Here is a 13,793-nt window from a genome sequence, read left to right on the forward strand (position 1 = left end):
CATTCTCTCTCTCTCTCTCTCTCTCTCTCTCTCTCTCTCTCTCTCTCTCTCTCTCTCTCTCTCTCTCTCTCTCTCTCTCTCTCTCTCTCTCTCTCTCTCTCTCTCTCTCTCTCTCTCTCTCTCTCTCTCTCTCTCTCTCTCTCTCTCTCTCTCTCTCTCTCTCTCTCTCTCTCTCTCTCTCTCTCTCTCTCTCTCTCGTTTCTGCGGTTAGGCTGATGGTTGAACGAAAATTAATCTTCTTAAGTTTAAAAACCTGATATTCGTCCTCTGGGGGATTAGACAACCTCTAAACATTGAACCCCAACAACAACAACCACCAAGACTCTCTCTGGTGACACATATCCTTTTCAGGGGAAGGCGCACACACACTGGTTACAGACTAGATCAACACAACAGATTGCATGACTGTCCCCATGAGGTGACAGCCACTTTCTATGTCGCCACTTTGGCTAAACATCAATCTGCTTTTAACCGTCGAGTAATCATTGACTCACCACAGGAAACACAAACAGATTCGTTTTTTTTTGTTTTTTTTAAAGGGAGCTAGTGTACCTTCTTCGCTCTCCTCGTAGGCTGGGTTGATCAAGCCGGGGTCGGCGTGGTCTCGCGTCGACGTTCTGGACGGCGCAGGCGGGAGCTTGCTTTCCGCACAAGCCTCCACCTCGCCATTGCGCCCCTTGACCTCTTTCCAGGAGGGCTTCTTCCTCCTCTCTGCCTCTTCTTTCAACTTCTTGAAAACAGGACATCTGAACAGAAGAGACAGGAAAAAAAAAAAAGAGTGCTACAGTCAGCAGAAATGTGTATAAAATAAACCGCATATGGAAGCCCTTGCCCACTGACAGCTTCCTTTGAGGTTCACCATAGTGAATACGTGTTTATGTGCGTCTCTTGAAATAAATAAGGGGGGGGCTGTTATTTGGGGGGTTTCAAAGGCTGGCACAGACTCTGTGAGAGAACCAGATGCGTGTCCCCACACACAGAATATTTAGCCAAGTGCTCTGCTGGGCCGATGTGCTCTGTACCGTTTTACTGCATTGCAGAGTCTTGGCAGGTAGTGGTGGTAGGAGGAGGGGGCAGGTTGAATCTGATTTAGTCTTGTGAAACTACTGCTGTTCATTCCTGAACCCGGGGACTTTGCTTCGTGTTTGTTTAAACGTTATGCCGGAGGGCAGAGGTCCATCCCAGCAAAACATTCACTCACAGAGGCCCGCACCACGACCACCACCCCCAGCACACACACACTAGGCAAAGTTGCCCTGTACCGTACTGTGCCCCCACTGTGCTGCTGGCCTGTGCTCACACTAGGCAATCTCAACTGGGCCTGAGTACGGTTGCCTCTTGTACATATAGGTTGCGTATCTGCACGTGTCGGCTCATTAGCATCTGTACCGTGGCCTGAGCACACCTCTCCGAAGTGTACTGAGGCCACGGAATTTAACTGTACTTGAGTACGGATGGTGTGCTCACACTGGCCGAACGATCTAGACTTTAGGGGGCAAACGTACTCGGGCAACGGTACAGCCAGCCAGCATTGTTGAAAGAACAACATAGGGGCAGACTGTTATCAGACCAGGGCCTGGTGACGCCACCTTGGTGTATAGCCATTGTGGTGAGATGTCAAGGAAGGAAATTGCAGGATATGTCCATCACAGTTAGTGAGTGAGTTCAGGTAAACAGGACATTTGCTTGTGGCATTACCCTGATGCTACAACTTAAAAAAGGTCTTAAGAAGAAAAACTGGAGGATTGTAATGGAAAGTTCCATAAGACGTGTTGTTCGCAGGACACGCAGGAGTTCGCAGGAGTTATTATCTATAGTGACCGTTTCCTTGTTTGTACCACGATTGTCGCTTCGGCCGACTTAGACGCAGCAATACCACGAGCTAGATTCCTGAGACGGAGCAGTGGCATCCTTGTCTGCAGCCGTGCCCTCAAGGATGTTAGCCTGCTTTAACACTGGAGTGTGCCCACTGTTCAGGGCTCACTAAACAGTGCTGTGCCGCCAAACAGCCTTTGAGTGGCCTCTCGAGGCAGAGACATCTTTTCTTTTATACTATTTTCTTTTTACAATAAACTCTTGTTTTTTACAGGGCTGCCACCTCACACACGTAGCAACCTGACCAGCTAATGGAGAACTCTATTGGCACTAAATCCAAGATACTGAAAGAATATTGAATACAAAATAGAATGGAATAGTTTAGTGCAAGAAACAGTCCAAAACATAATATTGAATGCCCATAGTGTTCTCGTAAACACGAAACCCTTCACAGCGAAGCGTGACTTGACCCGATGGGGATGGTTCACGGCGTAACCACTGAGTAACCACTCATCGGGTGTATGTGCCCATACAGGCCTCATCAGACAGGCAAGAACACAGACCTGTGGCAGATGTCTGGGAAACATCGTCCTCAGCAATACCCCAAAGCACATGCAGATCGTTCTGCCCTGGGATGCACAGGAATATTGCAAGGGACTCAGCCTGATGAAGTCGATTCGTGATTACAAACCATTTAGAATATAGCATCCACCCAGATGTATGAATGACAGAAAAACCCACCAGCCTAACCAGACCGGCTGGATATCTAGCCCAATTCATAATCAGTTATAAAATGAAAGCTCATAACAATAAAACATTGCAAATGCCCTTCCACCCCCACCCCCCGCCCCCCTAGTCCAAAGCTCACCTGTTGTGCAGGTGGGGCTGCAGTTCGCAGCGCTGCATCTGCTGGGGGCACTCTTCGTTGTGGGGGCAGAGCACCATCAGCTTGTCCAGCAGGTTCCTCACCAGCAGGCTGGAGGGCCGGCACTGGTGCAGCTGCAGCCTCAGCCGGTCCACGGGGCAAAAGTCCTGCTCCTTCAGAAAGTTACTGAGGCAGAAGAAGCAGTAGGTGTGGCCGCACGGGGTGTCCATGGGCCGGAGCAACGGCTGCAGGCAGATGTGGCACACCAGCTCGTCGTCCACCTCCTCCTGGTACTCGTACAGGTGGTTGTCCTGGCCCTCGTGCTGCTGGCCACACTCCTTGCACACGCGCGCCCATGCCAGTGCCGCCGCGGGGCTCCCGCTGGCCGCCGTCTTGGGCTCCGTCATGGTAACTGACAGACTGACCGCGCTCCGAACTTCCTTTGTTTCTACTGGAAAAGCTTCAGCAATCCTTCTCCTCTACTACCTCCTCCTCCTCCTCCTCCTCCTCCACCAAACACGTGCACACCTCTCTCCGGGGAAATCCGGTGTCTTGTTTCCTAAGGGCTCTTCTGTATCGTCTAGTGTTCCTCCCGGTGTACATCCCGAGAGAAGTCCATTTAAAGACCTGTATCCTCTATTGGCCCGGTGTCTGTCTTCAGATCTCAATGATGGTCATCTGTTTGGAGAGGAGAAAGAGAAAGAGAGGTCTGAAGGCAGTACATTTGAAAAACGGCACCAGCAACACAGGAAATGACACAAATCCCACACGCAGCAGCAGCAGCAACCCGGCAGCCAGCCACAGCTGTTTCCTCTCAGCAGGTTTCCTGCGGGACAAAGGGAATTCACAACTCAGCTAAATCAGTCACTGTGCGCTTCATTCACTCGGCTAGACTGAACGTAACTCGGCGAGAACATGGACTAAGGCTAAACCGGGCTAATGTGAAGGAAGACAAGGCATGCCACTGCAATGACCATGGGAACACAGCAGCAGCAGCAGTGCAATCCTGTCCGCTAATGACCGCCGTGCATCCAATCAGCAGAGGGCTGGGTCCCTCTGTGAGCTGCTTAATCTCCCCTAATTCCCTCTTCCCTCCCATGAGGAGAGCCTAAGTTATGATTGCATTCTTTGGGGGAAAAGTCTTGGTCGATTACCATCGATACACAGCCATCTGTTAGAAATGAAACTGATGCACGTGAAAGACATTAACATTTCTTGAGAAAGATTGAGAAGCAACAGCCACTGCACTACACGCGTGAATCAATGTTCAACCTTTACGGTGTTGCAACAGCAGAAGTGGTAACCCGACACCAGGCAAGGCCCAGAACCACAAAACGTACAATAGCTAAGTAGCATAACAAGCCAAAAATAAACAGCAAAGCACAACAAATATCACCCAAAATAAATGATGAGCGGCTCTGGTCTACTCACTGCGGCCCAGATGGTATTTATGTCGCCGAGACGCTGAGCCGTCCCAGCCACACAAACAACCGGCTCTTACCCAGCAGCGAGGCTCTTCCACTGAAGCCTGGCTGAAACCAGAGCCCTACCTCTCCAGTACACCATCACAGTAATGATTGTGTCTCCGGTGTGAGGGAGAGACTGAGTGGGGCGGGATGGAGAGAGAGAATAGGTTGGTGTGCACAAGGGTGCAAGAGCCGAGGTTGGCTGGGCGGGGGGGGGGGGGGGGGGGTCTGAAGCACTCAGCCTAAGTTGATAGTGTTGTTTGTTGTTTGTGTATGTCAGTGGGTAAGATCGTACTGCTGATGCTGCTGCACTATTGAAGACGAATAGCTCCCATTGGCCGATGGTCGATACCCAGAGGCCCCAGTGCCTGCCGTCTTGCTGCACGTACAGAGGCCTTTGTGGGCGCTCGTGCGCCTGTGCAGGCAAGGCGGGGTCAGATCAGATTGGACTTTGTCCTCAAGGCCATTCTTTCTCATTGTTCGGGTGACACCGACTCCAGTAACCGATAGGGGCCACGGAACCAGCAGAAAGACAAACACGAGAAACCAGGCGAGGCGCTCTCCATGCACCTTAAACCCACGATGAGACGGACGAAAAGATTGGTTGACTCATGGAAATAACCCTGCCCTCACAGATACAGTAGGCATAGGTTGACCGGTTGACTGTAGGCCAAGGAATGACAGGCACTCAATGTGGTTGTCACCCAACCACATTGTTTCCAAGTGAATTGAAGTTGGCTGAGATCTCCTGGGGAGTTTTACACATGACGAAGCGCATACAGAGGCACTTGCTTCTCTGATCCTCTAGAGTCTTATGGATGGCAACAGTCAGTGAAGAAGATAGAAGAAGATAGAGGACCAGTGAGTCCAGGCAGGAGGCTGCTTTAAGCCTAGGTATCATCACAATGGTTCCCCGAATCTCCAGAGTTCACATGACCTTTAAAAAAGGACATGGCTGTGAAATGACATGTTTACCTTATTGCTGGCACCCTCAAAGAAAAAACAACCACAGGCCAGAGTGTTTGTCTATTACGTCGTCCGTCCAATTGAGAGCAGACCTCATAAGACGATTACCTTTGGTTCCCTTTGACATCCCTGGTTGACTGAAAACACAGATCACAGAACCATATCGATGCCACAGACAGACATTTGAGAGTATAAAAGCTATTGCTCATACATAGGGGGAGGTCGTTTTAGTCATCGCACTGTAGCAGAAACAGTTGCTCACCAAAAAGAGGATAATGTGGTGGCTAGGGTGTTCGGCTCCCGGGCCAAAAGGGTTCATGGCTCCATCCCCCAGAATAGGCCTGGGTGATATGGCTGAAAGACATATCACGATATAACTTGATCATATTGATCGATATCGATAACTATTGATAATTGTAATGACCTAAAAAGACTAGGAATTACCATGCTGGATTTAAACACTTCTGTTTAACACTTAATACGACCTTCCACTGTTCTTCATTGATAAATACGCCAATGCCGATTGTCGTTACAACAATGAAAAACACTCAAATATTGTAAATAAGTATGGAACCGTGTTTGTGTAACAAACCCAGCTGCTAGATTCAGTGGTCCAGTCTCTTATCGATACATATTGAACATGTTTTATATTGATATTAATTATTAACGTATTAATGTCTATCACAATACGATAATTTATTGTTTTATCGCCCAGGCCTACCCCAGAACTGCAGTCTACCTGTAGACGCCCTCGAGCGAGATGCCCAACCACTACCTTCACCTTAATAACATGCATTTTAAATAAAAGTCTAGCCTCTACCAGCTACTTATGAGACATGCACTGGATTCATTGCAGTGGCTTTGGCTAATGGTAGTAGCTTGAAACTGTAATAAACTGCCATTTTCTATGGCTGCAGCCAAGCACTAAAGTGAAAAAAGGTGCAAACCCTGTTTGAAAGGGAGCCAACTCTAAGAAATGATAGCGTGTTATCAATGTCTCTGAACGTCTACACGTTCTGACATTGGAATGGCTTTGTTTTTTTTTTCCAATAACAAGAGCAGACTGGAAAATGTGCTCATTGCTCAATATTCCTAACCATATTGAAATCAAATGTCTCTCAATCATGTGACTCTCTGAGCTTTCTGGGTAAAAGTCTTTAAGTGTCCTCAGAGGATTACCAGAGGTTGCGTTCCCCCCCTAGCTGAGCCAAGTCACTGGTTCGGATGGTAGATATGTGGGAGTCACATGCGTGTCCTGGTCCTAGGGAACACAGGTGAGCTGCTGACTCTCACTTCCCACCACTGGTCATGTTATCGCTTTGTCATCATGTCTACTCAGCCTGTTGCTGCCTTGACTTAATAAACAATTAAATAAACGTCCAGACGCATCAGAAAAGAACAAAAACTGTACACATTAATGATCAAATGTGTTCATCACCATTCCCTCTCAACGTATCCTTTTCCAATATTTATTATATTACCCTTAATACTAATGATAATGATAAACAATACATCATTCATCATCATTTTTTACCTCATGCCTTTGTCTTTCTGACTATTATTAGACATTTAATCTGCTGCTATGCGGGTCTATGTGTATAGGTTTATAGTACTGCACAATAAGCATACTTATATAGGTGTTGCACTGAATGTCAAAATACACTTGAAACACTATATCACTTTATCGTACGGTATGTATTTCCTCCATATCTGCAACAAATATTAGGTTTATATAAATGATCCGTCTTATATTAAAAAGATATTCTAAATTATTTGAAATGATTTTCCCAAAACAATGCTACAAATGTTATTGTCCTTGATTTGAACCGAAAACCTTGTTATTCCACTATTTAATGTTTCAAATTCATCCATTTCTAAAAACATCATATTTCTCATTACATCCTGAATGATTATAATCCTGTAGTAAGCGGGGGGGGGGGGGGGGGGGCAGCAATGACCCCCTTACGCCTCTGACGGCTAATTGTGCGGTCGCCAGAATCATAAATAATTCACCGTAGGCTACCCACTGTCAGCCGGTGACAGTCAGCTCGTTCCTTATCGCTACACTGACGTGACATACGCCGCTGATAGAAGGGGTCATAAAAGTACGAATCAGGGACGTCGACTATGGGGCCACTCACTCGTGGCAGGTCGTCCCCAGATCATGGCTCACCTTCAGTACGTCGGGAACGAGGTTACACGACACGTTGAGCGGTGTAAAAAAAAAAGGACACGATTCTGGTGTAAACTCGTCGATTTCAGAACAGCAACACACAAACACGCTGTATCATTGGGAACAAACGAAGTGTTCAAACATGACGTTTTCACACTCTCAGTTGCCCACCGATACCGAAACTCGCCATACCTGTAAAGGTTGTTTTTTTTTCTTCCCCGGAAGTCGAACAGGGTAAAAAGAGTTTACCGTGGAAAAACATTATTTCATTAAATAAGAGTACTTACATTGACGATTCTCGACGATCTGTTGGCCAACCTCGCTTCTGATTCAGTGGTGTAAAAGTTATTATGGTACACCGCCCCTGCGGTAGTCCATCCGACAGGCGTGAGCTGGGCGATATTCCCAGTTTGGAAAAACAAACAAAACCAGGTCTGACGCTTCTTACAGGAAGTCCACGCAGGTGTTGTACTGCTCTGTCTAGGAAGGAACACAGCCACGAGTTATATAAGTTACAATATATGAGTTATTATAAATGATCGTTCATTATTAAAAAATAGAATAACGCACGTTAACTTGCAAACATTTATACGAATTAAAGTAGTAAATGAATGGTAGTTCAAATGAACAAACGCTCATAATTATTATTATTATTTATGACGACTAGGAACGTGTCGTGACTTATTTAAATAAGGACCACTGATACATTTTTCTGCTTGTTGTTCTTCTTCTGCATATTCAATATAGCCTAATTGTAATGAGGACACGTAGGCTACGTCACTATTATTTTCTTGATTGTCCGGGGGAGTTACGCAGAGACATCTACAATAATTACACATTTCAGAAAACCATCGACACCACTAATCTATAGGCCTACGAATGTCTTGATAAGCCACTCGTTATGTCAAAGTATAGCTTTCCTTCGGACTTGAATACATTCTAAACTCAGTGACAATGCAAAAGCACCGTGCCCCCTGCAGGGTGCAAGGGAAGTGTGCGTGCTATAAAACTACAGTGTTGTTAACACTCCACCATGATTTATAGATGTGGAAGGAAACGCCACAAATGCAGGGGCCAATACATGGGGCAAATCTGGACAACTAAGTGATTTATCACCACTTTTATGCAAACCGTGTTGATAATAATTGTGTTTTTATATTTTTTTGGACTACATTTAGCTTTTTGTACAGTCCATATTGCTCAGAGAAAACAACATTAACATCCATGAATCAAGATAATGTATCTGTTAAAACACCTTTAATGACGCATAGCCTACAATGATTCCAGTTTCTCTATCATGTAACAGCTATTAGACGTTGACTACGACGAGACTACGTTTACCAACTTACAGTTTACAACTCCAAATGGGGAATAATACAATTATTTTAATAATTATATATATATATATATATATATATATATATATATAAACATTTGTAGGTCCAGCAGTAGTGGTGAGTAAGAGTGACCCCTTGTGGGTTGCAATGTGTATTCAATCAATTTACAGAGACATCACTACATTTTAGATACTTAAAATAGGCCTATGACAGTTATCTAACCACTCTTCTTGATGCTATAAGGAATAGCAAAAAGGAAATTGTAGTGATGTTTTTTTACGACAAATGAATCAAATCACTTGACCTCCACCATACTGAATTGTTACGACCATGGAGTCTGAGACCCATTTTTAAGTAAAAGGCTTATCCTAATTATGAACCAAAGAGTGAAGCCAGTTGTATTCCACACTGCGCTATCACCGTTCTGCTTTCGCATCCGGGGGAATGGTGTAGAAGTGTTGAATAGAAAGGGGGACAAGGTAAACATTGGACAACAACATGACACATCCTCCTCTCGCGTCCTGGCCCTCGGCCCTCGGTCTTTCTCGTGTACGAACAGCAGAAGAAGAAAAAAAAAACCTCACAGGCCTCTGTTTGAGGTGGGGGGGGGGGCGCCTACAAACAAAAAAAGGACGCTGTTTGTCTCTCCTGGGATCAGTAAACATCCTCTACACAAACAAGATCCTTTGGAGCGAGAGATAGCGAGAGGAGAGAAAACCTCACACCAACAGGCCAGCTGTACTCTCACTCCCCGAGACCCTTTGATGTCCTCGCCGAGGGGTTGTAAATGAGAGCATCATGGGTCCCCACCACTGGAGATACTTTATATGGATAGATACATTGTAACCAAGTCCTGTTCCATACCTCAATGACAGGTACAATAAATGCGCAAGCAATCCAAAAATTACCTGTAGAAAAGTGTCACTAATCGAACAGAGACGTGTGTGTGTGTGTGTGTGTGTGTGTGTATGTGTGTGTGTGTGTGTGTGTGTGTGTGTGTGTGTGTGTGTGTGTGTGTGTGTGTGTGTGTGTGTGTGTGCATCCGTGTGTGTGTGTGTGTGTGTGTGTGTGTGTGTGTGTGTGTGTTTGTGTGTGTGTGTGTGTGTGTGTGTGAAAGAGAGAGTATTAATAAAAATTAACTGCATGATACTTTAAGTAAATCAGGCATATGTTTATTTTCCTCTGTCAATGGTCTCAAACCTTATTATATTTGCCAGAGAAATCAGTTCCATTAAACAATCGTGATCTCAAAAGTCAACGATCAACCAACAGACAGCTGTCAGAGCAATGCCGTAGTCACCTACAGAACATTCCCACAAACACGTGCATGATTGCAGGACTAGCCTATGGAGACTTTCCAAAGGTATAATAAATATCCACTCTACAATCTTACTGTCACTGAGGGGAAACTAAGGGTAAACCAAGTAGGAACCTCCCTCCCTGGTCACTGGAGGCTACGCCTTCCTCCCCTGGGTTAGACATAGAGATATGTGGCTCAGGCCATGGCTTGTACTCCAGCCTCAGGCTCTGTCTGGCCTTCTCCGCATGGGGTGAATGCCTGAAAATGCTAAAGGGACAACAGCCCCTTCCACCCCAACCCCCCCATGCCTGCCCCTCTCCTTTTCAAAAAGATGCTTCAAAGGAGAATTTTGTGTGTGTGTGTGTGTGTGTGTGTGTGGTGCTGCCAACAAGGTTTAACTACCCTACCTGGTATCCAGAAACCCATTGCCCACACTGTGTTATGCATAGAGATTGGGTAGCATACGGAAACCATTGCACACACATCAACAAGGGCTCTCTGATACACAATGTTTGTACATTCCCCGGAATGATCGTATTGATAACCTTGTTGATGAGGTCTGACAAGTCTGGAGAACTAACTCCATTCACAAGGTGAGGTGGTTTACAACAGTGCTCAGCATGGCGTGTTCTTGAACATCTCAAACCGACATTATTCTGATAGTCATAGGTCAAAGTGAAGAGCTTGTAATAGAGGTGGGCTGCCCATATGTTCTGTACTTCAACATTCAAATAAAGCATTTCATCTGTGTGTTTGTGTGTGCATGTGTGCGTGTGTGTGTGTGTTTGTGTGTGTGTGTGTGTGTGTGTGTGTGTGTGTGTGTGTGTGCATGCAAGTGTGCGTCGATGCTCGTGCACGGGTCCTGGTTGTGTGCGCAACATGTGTACATGTCTATGTGTGTGCCTTAGCGTGACTGTGTATTACTGTGAATGTGTGTGTGTGTGTGTGTGTGTGTGTGTGTGTGTGTGTGTGTGTGTGTGTGCGTGTGTGTGTGTGCGTGTGTGCGTGTGTGTGCCCTGCGCTCATGCTCCACTACATATTACCAGAGCCCCACCACTATCCTTTGTGTATTTGTTTGACTAGCCCTTAGCGCCCGGCCGGCCTTCAAGGCTCAGCTTGTTTGTACCAGCCGTGTTGCGGGGCTCGTCCTCCCAGCATGACACCCTGTAGCAGATCAAAAGCCCCAGTGATCCTTATCAGGGAACGCGCTTGTCTACCTTGTCCCCAGCCTCCTCACACTGTTGACCTGCGCTGTGCACAAGGCTCTACAGTTCCTCCTCTTATCTGCATGAAGGCCATGAAGGCCATCAGGCGTGATGGAGAGAGAGAGAGAGAGAGAGAGAGAGAGAGAGAGAGAGAGAGAGATGACACAACCTAGCTCAGGCTGAAGTAGAGCTTGTTGTTATTATTAGGTGCCAAGCACAAAGTGCGAGGCAACTTATTATTATTGTTGTTGTTGTTATTGTGATGAGATAAACATGGCACTTAATTAATCCCCGACAAGAACAGTTTTCATTGCTATTGAGTCGTTTTATTGAGATTCACCTGTGTTCTGTTACAGAGGTAATCTTTAACAGCAGAAGCTAGGGGTTATGTAGGGGTTATGCAACTCGTGGATGCCCACAGGGGAGGCTGCGGACATTAGGGGTCAAACTCAGAACCTCTTGGCTGGGAGTCAGACACAGTACATCGATTCCCCCACTATCCAGCTGACGTTAACGTTTTTTGCTTTATTCATCGATTGCCTTTACAATATAAATGGTTCCCATACTATAATGAATATATAATGAATCTGGAAATTGGAAAAATTGTCCTTCATACTTCAAACCGCCATGTCACTGTTGTCATAGAAACCAATGAATAACACATGAAAATGTGCGGTATCAAAAAAAGTGATGAACGCTGACGTTAATGTAGTCTAGAAGCGTGCCTTCACTGGAATCATCCGCGATCCATTCGGGGCGTCACCCCCTGTCGTCTCCGTCATATTCCCTGCGGCCAGCTGTTGCAGCCAACGCGGAGTGGACCTCTGTCTCGCTGATGCATGACAACAGTACATCTGTGTCGCTCGCATTTTATGAGTGTGCAGAACAGGGAGACAGACAGGGAGGAACCTGTGTCCAAAGTCACGACCCTACCCTGACCTGTGTGAGGGGAAATGGTTGAGCTGCTTGAGACAAAGGAGGAGAAGGGAGAGTCTGGGGCGGGCGGGGGGGGTGGGGGGGGGGGGGTTGTGTGGACACTAACAATGGGGCCGTACTCAGACTACGGGCCACACAAAGGCCAGGACTGAGCCCCCTACTCCTCTGGGCCTCCAGATTGCAATAGAGCCGGCATTTCACACCGGCCTGTGAACCAGCCATTCAATCAAACTACTGTTTAACCCGACCCCTCTGGCCAACACAGAAATCAGAATGGGTCTGGCGGGGATGTCTTTAGCTAGGTGACCTCATTAACCCTATCGGGAGCTGTCCACTCCTCACCGGACACATGGTTTTCCTCTGCTCTGTAGTTTCTCCCCTAGTGTTTCCCTTCCATATGTAAAGGACAGCTACCGTGATAGTGAAGGTTGCGCTCATCTAAATGAAAACCACAAGGTGTCACGTGTTTTGTGGAGCACGTCCCTAATTGATGTGCGGTAAAGGTGCATAAGAAACAACAACAACAAAGTAATCAATCGGTGTAGCAATAAATAAAACGTCCCGTGTTGAGTGTGGCAGAGCGATTGCTCTCCAGGGAACGAGAGACATGTCCAAAGCCCTCGTCCTGGTCAACTGCCCTGGAGACATGGCTGAGGAGAAACTGTGTGGCTCTCCCCCACCCCACCCCACCCCTCCACCACCTCTCTTCTCAATGGACTAGCCCCTCCCCTTCACCTGTATGCGGCTTGGATCAAGGTGTGGGGCGGCTGGGGGACGGGGGGGGACGACTGCATATCAAACACAGTGGGGCCTTTGAAGTCGCTGGAAACACAAACAATGATTTGGCCACAGTCGTAACAGCTTATTTGTCCCCTTTAGTCATTCATGGGATGCTTGTTACATGTCTATGCTTTCAAAGGGCTGGCTGGCTGCGAGCACCAGCGGTACAGTAGCTAGGCGGACTCTGAAGGTTTCTGCCTGTAGGGTTGTGGGTTTTGAGGAAGGCCATCTGGCTTCCTGTTCCTTAGATTTGATATTGATTTATTGGATGTACACAGGGCAGATAAGGGGACGACACACCAGCTGCCCAAAGCCTAGGGCCTCTTACAGTTGCCCAAAACCCCCGCCCCCTAATAGTTCCTTGCTTCATCTGCCTCATTGAAGCACATCAAAATGACACAACCCAAGTGCTTAAAGTTGTTGGCTATCCCTATCATCATGTTATTATTTATTCAAAATAATCATTATTTTTTGCTAATACAACTTCATTGTGCAAGAACAAATCTGATTGCTAAAAATCTAATCTGGGATTTGTATGACGTACTTCCATCATGCGGTACTCCATGGAACCATTTAACTAGCAGAAAACAGAAAAGTATCGTGTTTTTTTCTGACAACTTAAAAGAAATGCAATTTGCACATCCATCAAGACGTTTTAAGGACTTTGTGCCAGGATGACTCAATATTCTCTCTCCGAGAAGTCTATTGTATTGTAATGAGGTGCAAAGTGACGTTGACCCTTTCTAACAACCACTACGATCATTCTCACAGTAAGCCCATCGTAGGAACAATTAATAAGGTCAAAAACGTGGCTTCTGTTGGGCCTCCCCTGCCTGTAAAGTGGGCCAGAGCGTGTCGCAGTGTGGCTGGAGTTTCGCTGGCCTTAAAGGTGTCAACACAGCCACATGAATGAATCCACTCTGTTCTCTCACCAATTCAATGGCTTTTAC

General features: G+C 46.4%; 1 protein-coding gene across 1 annotated transcript in view; it reads right to left on the reverse strand.

Annotated features, from left to right (window-relative positions):
• lnx2b (ligand of numb-protein X 2b) overlaps positions 1-7,683 on the reverse strand; it is an 18,258-nt gene extending 10,575 nt beyond the window's left edge. Inside the window, 3 exon segments of the mRNA XM_084469560.1 lie at positions 553-746; positions 2,684-3,358; positions 7,573-7,683. Of these exon segments, the coding sequence (XP_084325686.1) occupies positions 553-746; positions 2,684-3,087 (598 nt within the window). The 5' untranslated portion in view covers positions 3,088-3,358; positions 7,573-7,683.
• Between the last annotated feature and the right edge of the window lie 6,110 nt (positions 7,684-13,793).

This window comes from Micromesistius poutassou (assembly GCF_964030765.1).
Source record: "Micromesistius poutassou genome assembly, chromosome: 6".
Classification (NCBI taxonomy): Eukaryota; Metazoa; Chordata; class Actinopteri; order Gadiformes; family Gadidae; genus Micromesistius; species Micromesistius poutassou.